At 42.4% G+C, this 20,217-nt stretch overlaps 2 protein-coding genes across 8 annotated transcripts in view; one reads left to right on the top strand and one right to left on the bottom strand.

The window, feature by feature from the left end:
* Positions 1–20,217, top strand: part of CLIP1 (CAP-Gly domain containing linker protein 1) — a 127,582-nt gene that overhangs the window by 43,431 nt on the left and 63,934 nt on the right. For all 7 annotated transcript variants that reach the window (XM_055322817.1, XM_055322813.1, XM_055322818.1 and 4 more), the window contains exons 4-5: positions 15,704–15,828; positions 16,832–17,054. In XM_055322817.1, coding sequence (XP_055178792.1) covers positions 15,704–15,828; positions 16,832–17,054 — 348 coding nt within the window. The remainder of the gene's footprint in view (positions 1–15,703; positions 15,829–16,831; positions 17,055–20,217) is intronic.
* Positions 451–1,133, bottom strand: LOC129507967 (NADH dehydrogenase [ubiquinone] 1 beta subcomplex subunit 10-like). The gene has a single exon (XM_055322820.1). It carries the CDS (start codon positions 1,036–1,038, stop codon positions 508–510), a length of 531 nt encoding a protein of 176 aa, XP_055178795.1. The 5' UTR covers positions 1,039–1,133; the 3' UTR covers positions 451–507.

Raw genomic sequence — 20,217 nt, 5'->3', positions numbered from 1 at the left:
AACCTGGAAACCCAAGAGTTCTGATGCTTACTTGTTTTTCTTCTTTGCTGTATAGATATTGCTGCCATGAATGCCTCTAAAATTTTTTTCTGTGTATATACCTTACTTTTATAGAATAAATTCACAGAGGTGGAATTACTAGGTTAAAGTGCATAAACATTTTTAAGTCTTACCTGGTAAGCTTTGTTTAAATCAGAAACCTATTACCTCAGCACAGGACTGCTTTGTAGATTAGATTATAAGTTGTATGCAGTGCCATCTTAAAGTGCTTATCTGTAAACAACTTCTTTCCCATTTGAGAAAGCATTTGGCACTTTTATTTATTTATTTATTTTAAAGCTTGTTAATAGTGCCTTTCTTTATTTCTCTTCAGTAGTTGAATTTAAAGGGAGATAAACCAATAAAGTCATCAGTGGGTCAAGGTTGGAGATCAAAGGTGTTACCAGAAACTGATTTCTTCTTTTTTTATTTTGAGGATAATCTTGTAAAGAGGCTCAAGGAGCTGCCTTAGGCAGTGGCAGCCTCTTTAGCAGCTTTTCTCTCTGCCAGCATCCGCTGCTTCAGTTTAGCCAGGCACTTCCTAGCAGAATAATGGGCTCCCAGGTCGTGATAGCGGTCCTGGTAGGCCTTGGCCACCTGGGTGAACTGCTCCAGCTCCTTGGCACAGTTCTGCCTGTAGCTCTCACCTTCCCGCTGCTGACAGGCCTTCAGCCTCTCCTGGATAATGTTCACGATTTCTTGATCCACTTTATAGTCTCTTCTCCATTGCATTTCTGCTTCAAACATGCACAAGACATCCTTTTCCTGGCACTCCGTGATGTGTGGCACACGGCGGAACTCCCGGTGGTAGTAGTAATACCTGTTCTTTGCATGCTGCCGATCTATAAACTCTCTCACTAGGGTCACGGGCCGGTCCATGAGGAGGTCGAAGGCCTTCGTCAAATAGGTTACTGGGTTGGGCACCGAAGTCTGCGGCGAGGGCGCCGGCGTGCGGCGCGGGGGCTCGGGGTACACATCCTTGTCCCAGCTGTCCGGCATGGCGGCGGCGGTGCGTGACGGGGACGGTCCACTCTCGGGGGCGCGACCCCGGCCTCCACCTGGGTCCCACGGCCTAGTTCCGCATGTGGCACTTTTAAAACAAGAAGCTCTCCCTTTCCATCAGCCAGTGTGAGAACTAGCTGATTGAAGTATTGGTCCAGCAGTTTACTGCCTGGCTGCTAAGACAGGAAATGACAAGATCAGTTTGGTTTAGCTTAAGACCAAAGGCTTGCAGAAGGCTGTCATGATTAAAGTGAACCTGAAGTATAGGAATTGGCTTGGCAGAAGGAAGTGGTGGTGGGGAGAGGGAGGCTTCTAGCTGAGGGAAGGCAGACTCCCTGAGATGGAAAGGAGTTGGCATATTTGAGGAACAGACCAGTGTCCTTCCCCAGATGCAGTGAGTGTGCGGCAGGAGATGAGACTGGTTACGAGGTGGGGTCCGCAGGGCCAAGTGACATGGCACCTGTGAGGACAGCCTGTGTTCTCATTAAGAACAAGAGTAATGTTGGATTTGTAGTTTGGGAAGACCACTCTGGCTGCTTTGTAAAGCGTGGATTGGAGGTAGATAAGAACAGGTCAGAGGTGGCCATTCTTTGAAGAGGTTGGAAGTTGAAGGAGAGCATAGAGGTCAGACTGATGCTGGAGGAGTGTTGGGTCTCGGGAAGAATCTTTATTTTCTTTTTTTAAAGATGGCAGGGTCTGGAATATTTATATCCTACCTAAACTGAGCTAGAACTGAAGGACAGGTTAAAGACAGAAGAGAGAGGGAATTAGGAATGGACTGACGTTCCTGGAAAAAGATGATACCCCAAGCTCACACACAGAGGGGATCAATTGGCCTTTGATTAAGAGAGGAAGACTTCCTCCATTTTTGTAGGAAGGGAGAAGGAGAATCTGCAGATGTTGGTTGTGTTGTAGAGGTTTGAATGGTGTATTTCTAGGAAAATTTTAATGATATGTTCAAACCTAGCATACTTGGAACAGAATTTCATTTGAATCTCTGAGAATCTGAAGTCTTACCAGTGTGTTATTGGAAGCAGTAAAATTATGTACTGCCTTTGGTTAGTATTTCTAGGAGAATTTAAGGAGTACCTTAGAACCACAGAATTTTATTATTTATTTTATTTTAAAAACATTTTATTTATTCATGAGAGAGGCAGAGATATAGGCAGAGGGAGGAGCAGGCTCCCCACAGGGAGCCCTATGTGGAACTCAATCCCAGGATAACAACCTGAGCCGAAGGCGGATGCTCAACCACTGAGCTACCCAGGTGCCCGGAACCACAGCATTTTAGAGCTGGAAAGAATCTTTTGAGATCACTAAATTTTTTTTCACCTCTTTTTTGCTTATAATACTGAGAAGAAATATAACTTACCTCAGGTTGTATAGGTGTGTGATAAATGTGTACATGTACCACTGTGTCCTCTTGTCCCAGTTCCTGGTTTTTTCTCTTTAACATACTGCTTTAATAGAAAAATCTTTGATTTAGAAATATGAAACATTTTTACTTCAAGATTAATTTATTAGGAAATTAGGTTTAGACATCTAACATATTTGATTTATGATTTTCCTAATTAAAGAAAAATGCTGTTGGGATCCCTGGATGGCTCAGCAGATCTCACTGAAGATTGCTTTATGCAGTGGTTTGCCGGACTCTTGAGAGACATAACTTGTAGACTGGGAACCTCTGGGGTAGCTAATTGCGCTGATTTTTTTTTTTTTTTTTTTGAACAGAGGTGTTTTGTTTTTGTTTTGTTTTTTTAAAGATTTGATTTATTTATTCATGAGAGAGAGAGAGAGGGGGGCAGAGACACAGGCAGAGGCAGAAGCAGGCTCCATGCAGGGAGCCTGATGCGGGACTTGATCCCGGGACTCCAGGATCATGCCCTGGGCCAAAGGCAGGCGCCAAACCGCTGAGCTATCCAGGGATCCCCCACGCTGAATGTTTTTGAGATAGTCTTGCTGTGTTGGGTATTTTTGATATTTCAGGGAGGTGCTTTCAGATTCTTGAGAAAGGTGACCAATTCCAGCTGTTGGGTTTCAACATGGTTGGCTCCATGTCTGAGACTATGTTCTATGCTGGGTTCTTAGCTTATGATGTATATGAGAAGAAGACTTTTCAGCATTTTTATTATTATTCTTTTGGTTTTTATTTTTATTTAATTTAAAAAATATTCAATTTATTTATTCATGAGAGACACAGAGAGAAAGAGAGGCAGAGACATAGGCAGAGGGAGAGGCAGGCTCCCTGCAGGGAACCCGACGTGGGACTCCATCCTGGGGCTCCAGGATCATGCCCTGGGCTGAAGGCGGCGCTAAACCACTGAGCCACTGGGGCTCCCCAGGTTTTTATTTTTTTTTAAATATTTTATTTATTTGAGAGAACTAGAGCACAAACCAGGGGAAGGGGCGGAGGGAGATGGAAAAGCAGACTCCCTGCGGAGCAGGACCCTGGGATCATGACCTGAGCCAAAGGCAGAAACTTAACTGACTGAGCCTCCCAGGTGCCCCTAGCATTTTATTTTTAAAATGACAAGCTTTATTTTCTTACGAGCTGCTCCCAGAGCCCTTAACACAAAGAATCTTAGTGTAGATCTGTAGGTCTTTTGGATACCTGTGAAAGAAGAAAAGTCTTCCTGAGAATTAAAAAATACCTTTATTCATAAGATTTATTTTTTTTTTGCTTGAACCTATTTTATTTTATTATTTTTATTTATTTATTTAGTGTGCTTGAACCTTAAATAACTGTAGTTCATCCAGTATATATACTTCCTTCATGTGTCTTCCTTGATTTGTACATTGTTAGGTTTATGAGATTTATCTGTAACTTATTAATTTAAAACACACTCATAGTAGGGTCATATTGTGTAAACACCTCTTCACAATATACTTCTGTAGGTTTGAGACATTTCTATGCTGGTAATACAACCCTATTTAAAATAATAAGTTACTGTTTGGTATCACACTCTTTGGAAGTACTGCACTTAATTTAATTATACACGTTAGATTGTTTCCATTGTTTTCCCCAGAAATGTTTGCATAGAGGAATATATAAACATTTAAACTTGTAACATATTGCCAAATTATGGTCCAGAAAGCCATTACCATTTTAGGTTTATACAAATGACATACAAATATGCCCTTTCTTTTTTTTTAATTTTTTTTAATTTATCCATGAGAGATACATAGAGAGAGGCAGACATAAAAAATATGCCCTTTTTAGTAAGTTGGTTTCTTCTGTTTTTCTCAGACCTCTTACCAGTGACTGAGAACCCCCAAATCTACAAGTCTGGTTGTGACATCACCCTTTCGTGGGACATTTGTTTGTCATCTGCCTGGTCGGGTTCCTGTGCTCTGGGGAAACTATTCTTTACTATGACCTCTCTGTACCTTGATTGAGGAGACAGTAGCGATTAGCAGAAGGATCTGTTATTTTGTATACTCCAAAGTTGAGAAGACTCTAGATGTTCACATTATGTTAAAAATTCTTTATGAAGGGGCACATGGGTGGCTGAGTGGTTGAGTGTCTGCCTTTGGGTCAGGTCATGATCCTGGGATCCTGGAATCGAGTCCAGCATCAGGCTCCCTGCAGGGAGCCTGCTTTTCCCTCTGCCTCTCTCTCTGCCTCTCTCTCTCTGTCTCTCATGAATAAATAAATAAAATCTTAAAAAAAAAATTCCTTTTGGAGACCTGGTCTGAATATGGAGATTTTTTCCAGCATGATAGATTCTTCTTGGGGAAATGCAGAGAACCTGGAAGAAGCTGGCTCCAGCTGCTGCTGCCTTTTTTGCAGAGCTAGGGTGGGTAAAGTCCCATTTTAGTGCTCATGGTGGGTGCAAACGCCCCTCTTCCTGCTCACTGCTCGCAGTTTTGAGGGGGTAGAATAATTGTGCTTTTACTTCTGAGGCCTAGGAATGCATAATACTATCCATCCGCCCGACAGATTTCATGTCTTGTTCCAGCTTCCCCTTTCCTCTCTCCAGCCCTGTTGTCCTACACAGGCTCAAGTAGGCCACATCACCGTTGCCTGGACCGTCACACTGCTGCCACACTGCTGTCCATGCTACTAGCCTGTCTCTCCCTAGGTCTGTTCTCCACACTGTCATAGAGTGGTGCATCTAAAATGTAGATCTGCTTATGCTGGTCCTGCATAACACCCGTGGTGGTGCCCTCTGTGTCTGCAGCAGTGGTTTTGTTTTTGCTCCTGGAGAGTTTTCTCCAGGAGCGGTCCCTGGGCCTGGCTAATTAGTGTAGGTTAGGTTCTTTTTGCAAATGTAAGATACCTTACAGATATCAAAGCTGATATATCTCCAGCCATGAGAACTTTATGTAGGCTCCTGGGGCTCAGGAATTTTCTGGGGATTCAGAGAGATTAAAGATTGACTATGAGTCTAATGTTGAAAAACCTGTTACTAGATCACGTCTTCTAACTCTTGGTATTGCTTTCATGAAATCTTTAAGCAGAATTACCAAAATATTTTAGAGCCCATCTAAGGGCCCAGGAGTTTGGGCAAAGACATTCTTTTTTTAAAGAATGTTTTGAATCGGGGTTTATAGGGATGGAAAAATGTAGAAATCCTCTTTGCAGCTTCTCGGGTTGGCAGTGGATTTGTTTGACAACTTTTAGCTTCTAGGTAACCCTTTTCAGGGGACATCTGTTTAATATGCACACACAGTTAGCTGTGTGCTCCTTTCCTGTGGTAGTATCCTAGAAATACTGTGAATGATACAGTGAAATATTTACAGTTAATCTGGTGGTTGGGCATACTAGCATCTTTATACATTTTTGTATGTCTTTTATTTTAAAAAGTAAATAGATGCTATGTGACACTCGGCATTTCAGTTTTCTGTGTTGCTGGTTCCTTAAGGGAATCCCATTTTGCTGCTGTACATACATCCATTATCCTATTACCATCTTTTGAACTGAACTTGTCTTTTAGATGGGTATAAAGGATAGCTGGTATCTACTTTTTTTTTTTTTAATTTTACTTATTCGAGAGAGAGAGAGAGAGAGAGAGAGAGAGAGAGAGAGAGGCAGAGACACAGGCAGAGGGAGAAGCAGGCTCCATGCAGGGAGCCCCATGTGGGACTGATCTCCAGGATTACGCACTGGGCCGAAGGCAGGCACTAAACCACTGAGCCACCCAGGGATCCCCTCTATTTTGTTTTTAGACTGCTTTATGGAGGTATAATATATGCATCCATTGTAAGCATACAATTCAGTGATTTTTTTAAAAAGATTTTATTTATTTGAGAGAGTGAGAGCTGGGGAGGGGCAGAGGGAGAGGGAGAGGCCAGCTCTCCACAGAGCAGGGAGCCTGAAGCTGGGCTTGATCCCAGGACCTTGAGCCACCCAGGTTCCCCGTGATTTTTAATAAATGGATAGAGTTATGCAGTCACTACAGTCCAATTTTAGAATATTTCTGTTGCCCCTGGCAAGTCATTTCCCACTCCCACCTCCGGCCCCAGGCAATCACTGATCTGCCTTCTGTCTTACAGCTTTCCTGGACATTTTGTGTAAGTGCCATTATGTTATATAGTTTTTTGTGTCTGGCCTCTTCCACATAACGTTTTAAGGCTCCTCATGTTGTAGTTCATTGCTATTCATGGCTAAAATATTCCGCTTGAGGGGTATACCATATTTTATTTATTCACTATTCATTAACTTAAGTTTTCATTAAAGGAAATCATGCTCCTAGTTCCGAATGTCCTGATTTTGGTACTTACAAGCTTGTGTGAAAAATTCAGTAGTTCTGTGCCCTTGCTCTGATATAACAGATTAACTGCCCATCCCCACCCTCCTTTTTTTTCTTCCTGGGAAGGGAAGATGAATTTCAAGAGTTAACATGCAAATGAAGCATAACTTTTTCTTCTTTTAACATTGTCTTCATGATTATGTTATCTTTTCTTTACCTGTTTGTTCTCAGGAGAGTTAGAGTTTTTGAGAGAGCATCTGTTCTACATCATCTGCATTTGTCCTGTTAATTTTTTTTTTAAAGATTTTATTTATTCATGAGAGACAGAGAGAGAGAGGCAGAGACACAGGGAGAGGGAGAAGCAGGGTCCATGCATGGAGCCCGATGTGGGACTCCATCCTGGAACTCCAGGATCACACCCTGAGCCAAAAGCAGATACTCAACTGCTGAGCCACCCAGGTGTCCCTTGTCCTGTTAATTTTCTAAGGGGGTTTACTTACCGTCATAGATTGGGAAACTCAAAATGATGACATAAAGGGAGTAAAAAAACTACATTTCTTTAGCCTGGAGAACTTGTAACAGCTGTATTTAACACCCTCCAGTCCGTTCAGGAAATATGCTGAGTGTCTACCCTGTTCCAGGCCTTGTTCTTAGTGCTGTAGGTTTGGCAGTGACCAGAACCAACACACTGCTATCTATTAGGGCTTCCCATTACATTCAAATAAAAATCTGAATTCCTTCCTGGGACCCGCAGGGCCCACATGATCTGGACCCTGCCCACTCTGAACCCCTCTCTCTCTACATGTCCTCCTGCCTCCCTCCACTCAGCTACACTGGCTTCCTTGCAGTTTCCTAAACCCCAGACTCATCTGCACCTTGAGATTTCTTGGTTCTTCTACTTGGAACATACTGCTCCTAGGTCTTTGCATGATTGGTGCCTCGTAGATATCGAGCCTTGGTTCAAAGGTCACCTCCTCAGGGAACCTTTCCCTGCCACCCCAACTGGGAAAAAGACCCTCCAAAGGCACTGTCCCATCACCCTATTTTGTTTTGTTTCCTAGCGCTCTATGCTGCTTAAAACATTCTTTTCAGTTACTTCCATGTTCATTGTCCATTCTCCCCTGACCAGAATTTAGGCTCCATGGAAATCTAGAGACTGTATGTCATTCACGATCCACTTAGGATAGTGCCTGACACATAGTAGGTACCCCTAAAGATTGTTAAAGAATGAGACGGTTTTCAGTATAGCTGTCACAGCTATACTGAAGGGAGGGAAGGAGTAAAATTGTCAAGTATGACAAGAGGTGTAGTTAGGACCCATGTGTAAAAAGAGGGCAGGAAGGTGTAGTTAGGACCCATGTGTAAAAAGAGGGCAGGAAGGTTTTACCATTGTCTGTGGGAGACTTGCCTGGAAGAAGCGCCCAAATGGGGTTGGCTCTCGAGTTAATAAAAAATACCTGTGCTGGCACCTTCATTTTACAGCTGATTAAGTTTTAAGTCAGGGCTAAATTTGTACTTGGTAAATACCAGGTAGCCACATTTACCTTTTTATAAATATAATGCTTAGGGTGCCTGGGTGGCTCGGTCAGTTAAGCAGCTGAGAGTCTTGTTTTCAGCTCAGGGTCCTGGGATTGAGCCCTACATCGGGCTCCATGCTCAGCAGGGAATTTGCTTGAGAGTCTCTCTCTCTCTCTCCGCTCTGGCTCCTCCCCCCTACTCATGCTTTCTCTCTCTCAAATGAATAAATATTTTTAAAAAGCTGTTTAGGGGACCCCTGGGTGGTGCAGTGGTTTGGCGCCTTTGGCCCAGGGCACGATCCTGGAGACCCGGGATCGAGTCCTATGTCGGGCTCCCTGCGTGGAGCCTGCTTCTCCCTCTGCCTGTGTCTCTGCCTCTCTCTCTCTCTCATGAATAAATAAATAAAATCTAAAAAAAAAACCAAAAACAAACAAAATAAAAAGCTGTTTAACTTAGAATATGGCAAAATAAGAGACCACCTGACAAAGTTCTGTTGCTCACAATATTCTTGTGCAACAGTCCCTCATTAGCACTCATTGGACATTTGATACTTGTGTGAACCAAGGCACAGTGAGATTCATGGCTTGTTTGGGATTGATCATAAACAGAGAGCATTAAGGGTTTCCTCTTTCCTGTTTGTAGTCCCGCTTTTTAGCTAGCAGAATTTATCAGTGTTCTTATTTGTACAGGAGTTTGCAAGAAGGGCATTTGTCTGTTCCCACTATGTTTTGTAGAAACCTCTTAAAAGTATTTACTATTCTTCACTAGAATTACTTGTCCCACTTTCTCTACCAGTGGCCAACACTATTCTGTTTATATTTGTAGCCCAATGACCCAAGTACTCAAGAAATATATATTGAATGAATGAATGAGAACTTACAAATCTGAGATTTTCTAAAGTATGAAAACTGGCTTTGTTTTCCTTTGAGTTTTTAAATTAATTTTGTCTCCAGTAATGACTTCTAATTTTGACTTAGATTGACCACACTTTAGGAGTTAATATGCTCATATCCTGAGATTAAAGATAGTAAATGGTAGTTGTATTTGCCATGGATCTAGTTTTTTGTTTTTATGTTGAATTGTTTTCCCTAAGAATCTTGCTATCTGGGATCCCTGGGTGGCTCAGCTGTTTAGCGCCTGTCTTCGGCCCGGGGTGTGATCCTGGAGACCCGGGATCGAGTCCCACGTCGGGCTCCCTGCATGGAGCCTGCTTCTCCCTCTGCCTGTGTCTCTGCCTTTCTTTCTCTCTGTCTCTCTCATGAATAAATAAGTAAAATCATTAAAAAATTAAAAAAAAAAAGAATCTTGCTATCTGTACCTAAAACAGATTTGAAAATTGTGGCTTATATCTAATGTAACTGCACATACTAAAATACTGTGGATCTCTGTAACATTTGAAAAGTAAAACTAACTTTATACAATTGTGTTTAAATGCTTAGAAAAAAATCTGACTGTAGAATGATTAAGTAGAAAAGCATTCAAGTGATTTTAGGTCTTAATGTGACTTCCTGTCTCTGTTGATATTTTGAGCAACTACCAATGATATTTTACAGGAAGAGGGAAAGCATATTGACTGTCATATGAGTCAAGTGTTCGGAGTTTAGTGGAAGAAAAAGTATAAAAAACCACCCATCCGGGACACCTGGGTGGCTCAGTGATTGAGCATCCGCCTTTGTCTCAGGGCGTGATCCTGGGATCTGGAATCGAGTCCCACGTTGGGCTCCTTGCATGGAGCCTGCTTCACCCTCTGCCTATGTCTCTGCCTCTGTCTCTCATGCATAAATAAAATCTTAAAAAAACAAAAACAAAAAAACACCCATCCTAGGAACCGGTAATCATCCATTTCAAATAAATTTTGTGGCTTGATATTTTTTCTTCAGGGTAAATGCATATTTTATTACCTGCATTTAGAGAAATAGTTGCTTGTCTGCTGTTGGTGATGTTTTTTAAATTCTTAAATTTTTATTTTTTTATAGTAAACAAGACATTTTCTTTTTTTTAAGACTTTATTTATTTGTGAGAGAGCACAAGCAGGGGGAGCAGCAGGAGAGGGAGGAGTAGGCTCCCCCTTGAGCAGTGAGCCTGACACAAAGCTTGACCCCAGGATCATGACCCGAGCTGAAGGTGGACACACGACTGAGCCACTCAGGTGCCCCAGGATTTTGTACTTTTTTTTTTTTAATTTTTATTTATTTATGATAGTCACAGAGAGAGAGAGGCAGAGACACAGGCAGAGGGAGAAGCAGGCTCCATGCACCGGGAGCCCGATGTGGGATTCGATCCCGGGTCTCCAGGATCGCGCCCTGGGCCAAAGGCAGGCGCCAAACCGCTGCGCCACCCAGGGATCCCGATTTTGTACTTTTAATTCATAAAGAGAACTTCCTTTGAAGTGAGTGGTCAGGGGGTACCTGGGTGGCTCAGTTGGTTAAGCATATGCCTTCAGCTCAGGTTATGATTTCAAGGTCCTGTCAGCAGGGAGTCTGCTTCTCCCTCTGCCTTCTCCCAGCTGCTCATGCTGTCTCTCAAATAAATAAAATCTTAATAAGAGAAAGTGGTCAGCGATACAATTCCCCCTGGTGTGGAAACTTCCTGCACTGTGTGCAAGCTTAGGGTTTCAGGCCTGTACAGACTCTGATGTGAACAATGAAACCTCCTTCTGATTAAAGGCTTTTCTACACTGATCACATCTATAGGGCTTTTCACCACTGTGAACTTTTCTTTTTTTTCTTTTTTTTTTTTTTAATATTTTATTTATTTATTCATGAGAGAGAGAGAGAGAGAGAGAGAGAGAGGCAGAAACACAGGCAGAAGGAGAAGCAGGCTCCATGCACCGGGAGCCCGACGTGGGATTCGATCTGGGGTCTCCAGGATCTCACCTGGGCCAAAGGCAGGTGGCTAAACCACTGCACCACCCAGGGATCCCCACTGTGAACTTTTCTATGAACAGCCAGGTTACTTTGATTCCTGAAGCTTCTCTGACAGATAACACACTCCTAGGGTTTCTGACTAGTGTGGAGTTTTTCCTGAATGGCCAAACTACCCTGTTGACTAAAAGTTTTTCCTACACCCCTTGCACTGATGGGGCTTCTCTACTGCATGTATTCACTGATGTTTAACAAGATTGCCTTTGGCCCTGAAGCTGTTCCACTGTAGATACATTCAAAGGACCTTTGACCAGTATGTATTCTCTCACATGAGGTTAAGACTGAATTTTGCCTGAAGGATCTTCCACTTTCTTGACACTCATAGATCCTCTGTCTCACTCTAGGTGACTCTTTCCGTAGTGTCCTAGAATCCGGGGATTTTTATTCCAGCTTCTCTCTTCTGAAAGAATTCTTGAAATCTCAGTTTGAGGATCCTCTGGCCTCAGGGTGATTATATTTGTAGTGGGCTTCTGTCATCACATTGAAATAAGCTGTATTCTGGGCAAATCTTCCATGACAGTCCAGCAGGGTAGTTGTTGGAAATCCCAATGTATCCATGCCTGCTATATGCTATTTTGTGTGCTTTTTTTTAAATAAAGCTTCTGAATGAAGCCTGTGGTTTGATTGGACAAATTATTTACTGACCACAGCCTGTTAGACACCTCTTAGGAAAACAATTGCCATGACAGTAACTTAGACTCACCGACCTCCGCCCCCCACCCCCCCTCCCACGCGCCCCAAAGAATTCAACAGATTAATTTGATGAGATCACATTATCTTTAATGACTTGTGTTCTGTTTATATAATGTTGGGTAGCCAGCAGTTCCGAGTGCTGTGGTGTGGGAGGGTGGAGAAAACTGAAGTGAGCTTATATAGGGGACTATTATAGATTCCTTGAACACCAGTATGAGTTATTAAACAAATGTGCCAGATCTAGGATTCCCGTTAGTGTGGGCAAACTAGCTGCTAGCATATATCAGACTCTTCACAGTCACACACTGCTCTAAGCAATTTTATGTGGATTATTTTACTTCATCCTCCCAGCAGTCCCAAAATTATCACCATTTTACCTATGAGGAAAATGAGTTTTAGAAATTAAGCAACCTGACTCATTAATAGAATTTGAGTTTGTTCAACTTTAGAAGCTATGCTCTATCTCAGCATATCACTTCCTCTACTCACTTCTGAGACATCAGATTCAACCTCAGCTATGAGAGATCTTTTTTCTTTAGTCGGTTTATGTGGGAAAGTGGCCTTTTCTGTGCGCCAGTGGAGAAAGTCACCTTTCATTTATCTGGTGAACGTTTGTTAACTGTCTGCTGTGCTAGACATTGAAGGTTGAAGTGCTGGACACAAGGCTCTTGCCATAGAGTTTCCTCCTATTCTGTCTTGCCTCAGTGACACCTGTCATGACACCAGAGCGCTCCTGTAATGTCCTGGCACTGCCTGTCCTTTGTCACCCTTACGTGGCCTTCCTGCCAGCAGTACCTTAAACCATCTTCCTCCGTTCCTTAAATCAGTTGTGTAAGTTTCCCTTTCAGAGGAAACATTGGCTTGAGGCTTTAACGTTATTCCATCTTCAACAAAAGGTTAAAACTGTAAAAAAGAAGTGTGTCATCCCAAATTCATAGAGGGCTATAGTCATACAAGATTTAGAAACAAATGCCTTAAGTATTAAAAAGCAAGACAAAAAATAAACTTAGCATTGGTCTTAAGAAACTAGGAAGGAGAGACCCTGGCTTAGTTGCTGGACATGCGACTCTTGATCTCAATGTCATGGGTTCAGGCCCCAAGTTGGGCCTAGATCTTACTTAAATAAAAATTTTTTATTTATTATTTTTTTATTTTATTTATTTATTTTTTTAACGATAGTCATACAGAGAGAGAGAGAGGCAGAGACACAGGCAGAGGGAGAAGCAGGCTCCATGCACCGGGAGCCTGATGTGGGATTCAATCCCGGGTCTCCAGGATCGCGCCCTGGGCCAAAGGCAGGCGCCAAACCGCTGCGCCACCCAGGGATCCCTAAATAAAAAATTTTAAAAAAATTTCAAAAAGAAACTAGGAAGGAAAAAACAATAAACCAAAAGGAAGCAGGAAAAAAGGAAATAGTAAGGATATAATGTGAATTCGAGAAAATAGAGAACCTCAAACACAAAAGGGAAAAATCTACAAGCTGGTTCCTGTTTAACATCAGTAAAATAAATCACCTTCCCTAGGTAATCTACAGTTAACACAGTCCCACTGGTCTCAGAATTAGCCAAAATGATTTTTAAATGGGTTAAATAAATAAACCTACTTAAGTATCTGTTAGTAGGAACTGATTAGATAAACGAATGCATCCATATGGTAGATTAACAGCAGTTGCAAATACAAAGAAGGAAGTTCTCTGTGTTCTGCAAGGTATAATACAGTGCATATAAAACACCAGCTTTTGTGTAAAAATAAAAGGAATAAGAACAAACATTAATGTTTGCTTTCATCTGCATGTAGAAATGCTGGGAGGAAGGATGCATGGCCAAATCAGTAACAGTGCTTTCCTGCATGGTGGGAGTGGGGTAGGTTAGGACAAGAGTTCAGTAAGGAGATGCTTTCCTTGACATTTATTTGATTTTTATTTTTTTAAAAGATTTTATTTATTTATTAGAGAGAGACAGACAGACAGATAGACAGGCAGAGGGAGAAGCAGGCTCCATGCAGGGAGCCCGACATGGGACTCGATCCCAGGTCTCCAGGATCATGGCCTGGGCTGAAGGCGGTGCTAAACCACTAAGCCACCGGGGCTGCCCTACTTATTTATTTTAAAAGATTTATTTATTTTAGTGAGGGGGAGTGCTGTGTGCACACAGGGGAGGTGGTGGGGATAGAAGTGAGAGGGTGGAAGGGGGAGAGGGAGAGGGAGTCTTTTAAGCAGACTCTAGGCTGAGCCCGAGCCAGCCACAGGGCTTTGTCTCCAAACCTTGAGATCATGACCTGAGCCCAAACCAAGAGTCGGACACTTAACTGTTCCAGCCAGGCACCCCTTGATGCATATTTATATTTAAAATTTTGGAACCATGAGAATGCATTGGCTATTCAGGAATTAATTTAAGTTCATTATGTATAAAGAGGGTTTTTGTTTGTTTTTTGTTTTTTTGTTTTTGTTTTTTAATCAGTAATAAAAAGGTGAACATCCCAAAGGAAAAGTGAGGAAAGTGCCTGTATTGTGGTACATCTCTGCCATGGAATCCTAGCCCACCTCTGGAGCGTGTCAGGGAGAGTGAACCAGAAAACAGGGGCTATCTCAGGGTGTTGAGAAACACAGCCAAAACATTTCTTTTTTGGTTATAACGTTCTTAAGTTCTTGCAGTGACTCCTCTTCACTATGGGGGGGGGGCAATTTCTAAAGAAGCAATTAAGAAAAAGGAAGAAAAGAAAAAAAAGTAAAGAGTCTTAAGGGAAGCCAGCTCTAGCAGATACGACACAGATTGCAAAGTGGCAGTAATTGTGGCAAATAATGCTGTGGCAGTAGCGCAAATATTGAATTTTCAAACCTGTAGAAGGACTCATTCATCACTGTGTTCTTGGGGGCCCAGGGGATTCTGGAAAAATGAGTATTTGAAGTAGAAAGTAATGGCAAAAGAAGGAATAATACATAGATGCGGTGGGTAATTTTGGAAGTAATGTTTGCATAGTACATCAAACGGAGGGGACAAAGAGTTACACATTAAAAAAGACAGCTTTGAAGATTCATGTGAAATAAAATGTGAAGAATAATCTTAATAGTCGTGAGGAAACAACCTCACAATGGAAAATATCAGTAAAGTGAATTAGAGAATTTATGTTTTCGTGCCATGTACACTTAGGCCAAAACCAAACGTGGATACGTGAATATCTGTCCTTAATGTGTGTGTGTTGTCACTTCCCATGGATGAAGACATGAAGGATGAGGAAACAGAGCAGTGGTACAGTGTGGGGAATATGGATGGATTTTGTTTTCCTTCAAGGAATATACAGGTTTTATTTTTGTAGCAAATACTTATTTTTTTTAAAGATTTTATTTATTCATGAAAGACACACAGAAAGAGACACAGGCAGAGACACAGGGAGAGACAGAAGCAGGCTCCATGCAAGGAGCCTGATGTGGGACTCGATCCCAGGTCTCCAGGATCACACCCTGGGCTGCAGGCGGCACCAAACCACTGCGCCACCGGGGCTGCCGCGAATACTTATTTTGAAGCAGGAGAATTCCTCTGGAGTAATAAAGTGTTTTCTAAGGAAGGGACTAATTAATTTGGTGGACAGCACAATGACTCAATATTACATAGGCTGTTTTGTTACTGGGACATATCACTCTTAATGTAAGTCATCCCAGTAAACTTCACCAATCTTTGGAGAAAACTCTTTAAATGCTGAGGAGAAGGTAAAGAGAAGCTGTTGGGGGAAATGTGAAGTCTTCTACTTAATTATTCATTGCAACTACAAAGGATTAAGCTATGGAATTATGTCCATCTCCTTATATTTTTACATATGCTTTTTTTTTTTTTCCAGGTTGGTGGCACCAAGGCTGGTGTAGTCCGGTTTCTTGGGGAGACAGACTTTGCCAAGGGGGAATGGTGTGGTGTGGAGTTGGATGAGCCTCTTGGGAAGAACGATGGGGCAGTTGCTGGAACCAGGTTTGTTTGGAGTTGGAATCTTATCTCCCTCTTGCATGTAAAGGTGCTCAAACAGATTTCACCAAGAGCTGCATTAAAAAGTATATATATATATATTTATTTGAGAGGGGGGCAGGGTAGAGGGGCAGAGGGAGAGGGAGAGAAAGTCTTAAGCAGACTCCTCAGTGAGTGCAAAGCCCGAGGCGGGGCTCAATCCCATGACCCTGCTATCAGGACCTGAGGAGAAACTAGGAGTCCACACTTAACTCACTGAGCCACCCACGTACCCCAAGAGCTACAATTCTGTTTCCTAAGACTCCTATGATTTTTTTCCCTACTAGAATTAGAGCTGTTCTTTTTTTTTTTTTTTTAAGATTTTATTTATTTATTCATAGGGACACACACACAGAGAGGCAGAGACACTGGCAGAGGGAGAAGCAGGGTCCATGCAGGGAGCCTGATGTAGAACTTGATCCCGGGACTCCAGGATCATGCCCTAGGCCAAAGGCAGGCACTAAACCTCTGACCCACCCAGGGATCCCTATTTTTAAGACTTTTTTTAAAAGAGAAATTATAGTTTCATAGCAAAATTGAGAGGAAGATACAGAGAATTGCTGTATATGCCTTGTCCCGACTAGCCCCATTATCCGCATCCTGCATCCGGGTGGCGTGTGTGTTACGACCTTTGAACCAACATTGACACATCACAGTCTGAACCCTTCTACTGTATGTCAGATAGTAGAAATATTTATTCCCTTTGTACCTTAGGAGCACTTTAGCAATAGATGAGTAATTTTGTCTCTGTGTATCATAAAGTAATTCATTAGTGTGTTTTCTAAAACATTATTGGGGTTATCAGCCCCCATACATGTGAATGCTGCATGCTGGTTGATCGCCCCGGCTTACCGATAGAATTCACAGCAAACCAGTCATGAATTATAACCAAAAAATGATGCCTTTGCTTATAGTTCTTATTTCTTGTATTTAAGGTTTTTGTCACTGCTTTTATTGTTATTTTCTACAGGTATTTTCAGTGCCAACCCAAATATGGCTTGTTTGCTCCTGTGCACAAAGTGACCAAGATTGGCTTCCCTTCCACTACGCCAGCTAAAGCCAAGGCTGCTGCCGTGAGGCGGGTGATGGCAACCACGCCCGCCAGCCTGAAGCGCAGCCCTTCCGCCTCGTCTCTCAGCTCCATGAGCTCAGTGGCCTCCTCCGTGAGCAGCAAGCCCAGCCGGACAGGATTAGTAAGCCTCCCTCTTCTCACCGCATGCCTCTACCTTCCAGACACCATAGACACCTGCTGCTGTTGGACCTGCTTTGCTTTTGGAGCTATTAACTTGCCTCATACTAAATGTTAGCTGTAGCTTGCGGAGGCCCATTCTAGGTTTCATAAAACAAAGCTTTAGCAAGAAGACAAGTTTGGAAATAGAGTTTTGAACACCATTTCAGCTTCTTAGGGCCCTAAGATATACCAGTTCTTGCTGAGTCTGTAGTGACTACTGTGGAGTCTAACACATGGGATAATTTCTTTTCTCTGAAATTATTTGGGGCACAAGAATGACAGGAAAATTGGAGGGGTCCTTTTCCTCAATGACCTAGGTCTCTCTGACTTTAAACAATTTGAAGGACTAAAGTATTTTGAGAAAAGGCATGTTCTTAGAATTTCGGTAGTATGTTAGTAGAGCCTAACCCATGGAAAACCCTCAGTGTGTGAGGTGTTCCTGACTTGGGCCAGAGGACACAGAGGGGAACTAGTGGAACTTGAAACGATGCTAGGAAAAGCCATGTCTTGTTTCTTTCTCTATCTCCTCTCCCTTCCACTTCCTTTCTCCTGCTTTTTCCCATTTAGATCAGTAAAAATAGAATCATCAGAATTAAAATAGGTAGTGGTGGCTCATTCTGTTTGTTAATGTGCTGTTTTATAGGGTCAAAACAATAACTTCTTGGCTAATCTCCTGCCAGTAATTTTATTTACTTGAAGTGAGGCAAATACTGTTTAGATTTGTAAGGCTGCTCTGCACTAGATCACTGCATTATAAGTAAACTACAGACAGGAGGGAGAATATTACATGGTGTGATCTGGAGTAAGGCTGCTGGCCCTTGGTCTCATTTGCCATCCCTTCCGTGGTCCTCAGGTCCTCTGGGAAGAGAAAGGGGAGGAATCTTTCCTTCAAGAGTGGGGTGAGGGGGAGGAGTGCTTCTGTGCCAACCAACTGGACTTTCTCTTAAGTTCTGGTAAACTAAATACCTATTTGTACTTTTTCATTTTGCATATGAAAAGAAAGTCTAAATCTTCAGAAAAATTACAAATGGACTTTGACAATAAAAGCTTGACAAGAACAATGACAAGTGAAGCCACCCCTCTTTGGACAAAGCCTCATTTAGCAAACTCATATGGACATCTAGTCTACTTTGCTAATCCAGGAGCAAGTACATAGAAGTGTCTTCTCTGGATTATGAATTCTTTCTTGAGTAACTTTTATTATGTTGTAGTTTTAAGTGTCTATCTCTTTGGAAGAGAATGAAGCACTCCCTACTCCCTCCTCTCTCTCCTCTTTTCAGACCAGTTCTGATTCATTTTAGCTCACCTCAGTGAAGAAAAGTGACAAAAGAGAAAGGAGTCTTCTTACCTTGTGAAACAGCTTGTTTTTGTAGATACAGTTTATTCTGGAGATACACCTTGTTTTTATAGAGAGTGGCTGTAGTTTCTAAACCAAAAATCATCATAAAACAATAAGCCAAAAACACAGAGGGTATGACTTCTAGAAATATATCTCCACAGCATAATCCCATGCATGTATATGAGAATGTCTAATGATTCTTTAATGCAGAATGGTCCTCTGGGAGAATTGAGCACAGAGGTGCCCAAACTCTTCTGTTCTCCTACCACCTAAGTGCCTGTTATTTTGTCATAGTGCCCCTAGGCCAAAAGAAATAGCTAGGAGTTCTATTTATTAAGCAACTGGGTCCAAGCAACTTAATATTTATGCTCTAACAGTTTAGTAGCTGTCTAAAAAGAATGATATACATTAATTGAGAAAAAAATATTTTTAATTCAATCTTAAATAACCACACTATTAGGTTGTATGCTCCTGTTGGGCACTGCACATCCTTATCAGACCATGGAATCTTACTGAACAGTGCCACTCTCATTTCCTGTGACACATTGATTTCTTTTTCTACAGTACTGGCTTTTTGTCACAGCAGCAGCCAAAACCTAGCTTTGGGAAGACATAATGTTACTGAAAGGAATGTAGTACAGTTGCCTCAAGCTGGTAGTTTGTATGGTGTCTAACAAGCGTTGCTGTGTTTCCCTGGAAATTTGAAAATATTCCACAGTGCCCAGTGATTGTGCTGTAGGGCCCTAGGGCATCTCTGTGCAGGGAACCTCAGATTTAGTACATTCAGGAAGAAATGTTAATACGAGAAAGTATAATTTTAACCATAAAAATGATTAAAAGAGTATCCTTCCTCCCATATGTTTAATTTAAGAAATTTTACTAAATAGAAACAGCAAAGGACAATTTGGGTTTGATTGCATTCCTGTACTCTTATGGTTGTCAAGTTGCCTATTTTTTAAAAAGATTTATTTATTCATTTCAGGGGGAGGGGCAAAGGGAGAGGGAGAATCTCAGGCAGACTTCCCGTTAAGCACATAGCTCAGGCAACCCTGGTGGCTTAGCGGTTTAGCACCGCCTTCTGCTTGGGGTGTGATTCTGGGGACCCGGGATCAAGTCCCATATCAGGCTCCTTGCATGGAGCCTGCTTCTCCCTCTGCCTGTGTCTCTGCCTTTCTCTCTGTGTGTCTCTCATGAATAAATAAATAAAATCTTTCAAAAAAAAAAAAAAAACACACACACACACAGAGCCCAATGGGAGGCTCTTTGATATGATGACCTGAGCCAAAACCAGGAGCTCAACCAGCTGAGCCTCCAGGTGCCCCTCAGATTGCCTAACAGTTGATTGATGGCAGATCTTCACTCTGCCTCCTGGAGGAGGGCTCAGGCTGAGGAAGGGCATTGAAGTGGCAAAGGAGGCTCTGATTACAGGAGATGAAGGCAGGGCCCACTCAGTCTAGATCCAACGATCTGGTCTCTACCTCAACGGCCTTGGACAAATGCATGCCAAGGGATGAGGCCTTTCCTAAATTCCCTCCCAACCCTTGGAGTCTTGCTTGGAAGAATGCTGTTCAGCTTGTCCCTATTACCCTTTACCATGAGAGGAGGGCCTCAGGGTGGAGGAATCTGTATGAGAAACAGCAGAGTAGCCGGGGACCCCGGACAGCTTTCTTTCTCCACCTTTCTTGCCACTGCCTTTCTGCCCCATTTCTTAATTCCCCTCTCTTCTGTTCCCTCCTCCCCTCCTCCTCTTTCTCCACTGGTTGTTTTTCCCTCTTTTTACTTCTCT

The sequence above is a fragment of the Nyctereutes procyonoides genome, unplaced genomic scaffold, assembly GCF_905146905.1.
Source record: "Nyctereutes procyonoides isolate TBG_1078 unplaced genomic scaffold, NYPRO_anot_genome, whole genome shotgun sequence".
Lineage (NCBI taxonomy): Eukaryota > Metazoa > Chordata > Mammalia > Carnivora > Canidae > Nyctereutes > Nyctereutes procyonoides.
The sequence above is the reverse complement of the archived record's forward strand: the minus strand, read 5'-3'. Positions and strand labels throughout refer to the sequence as shown.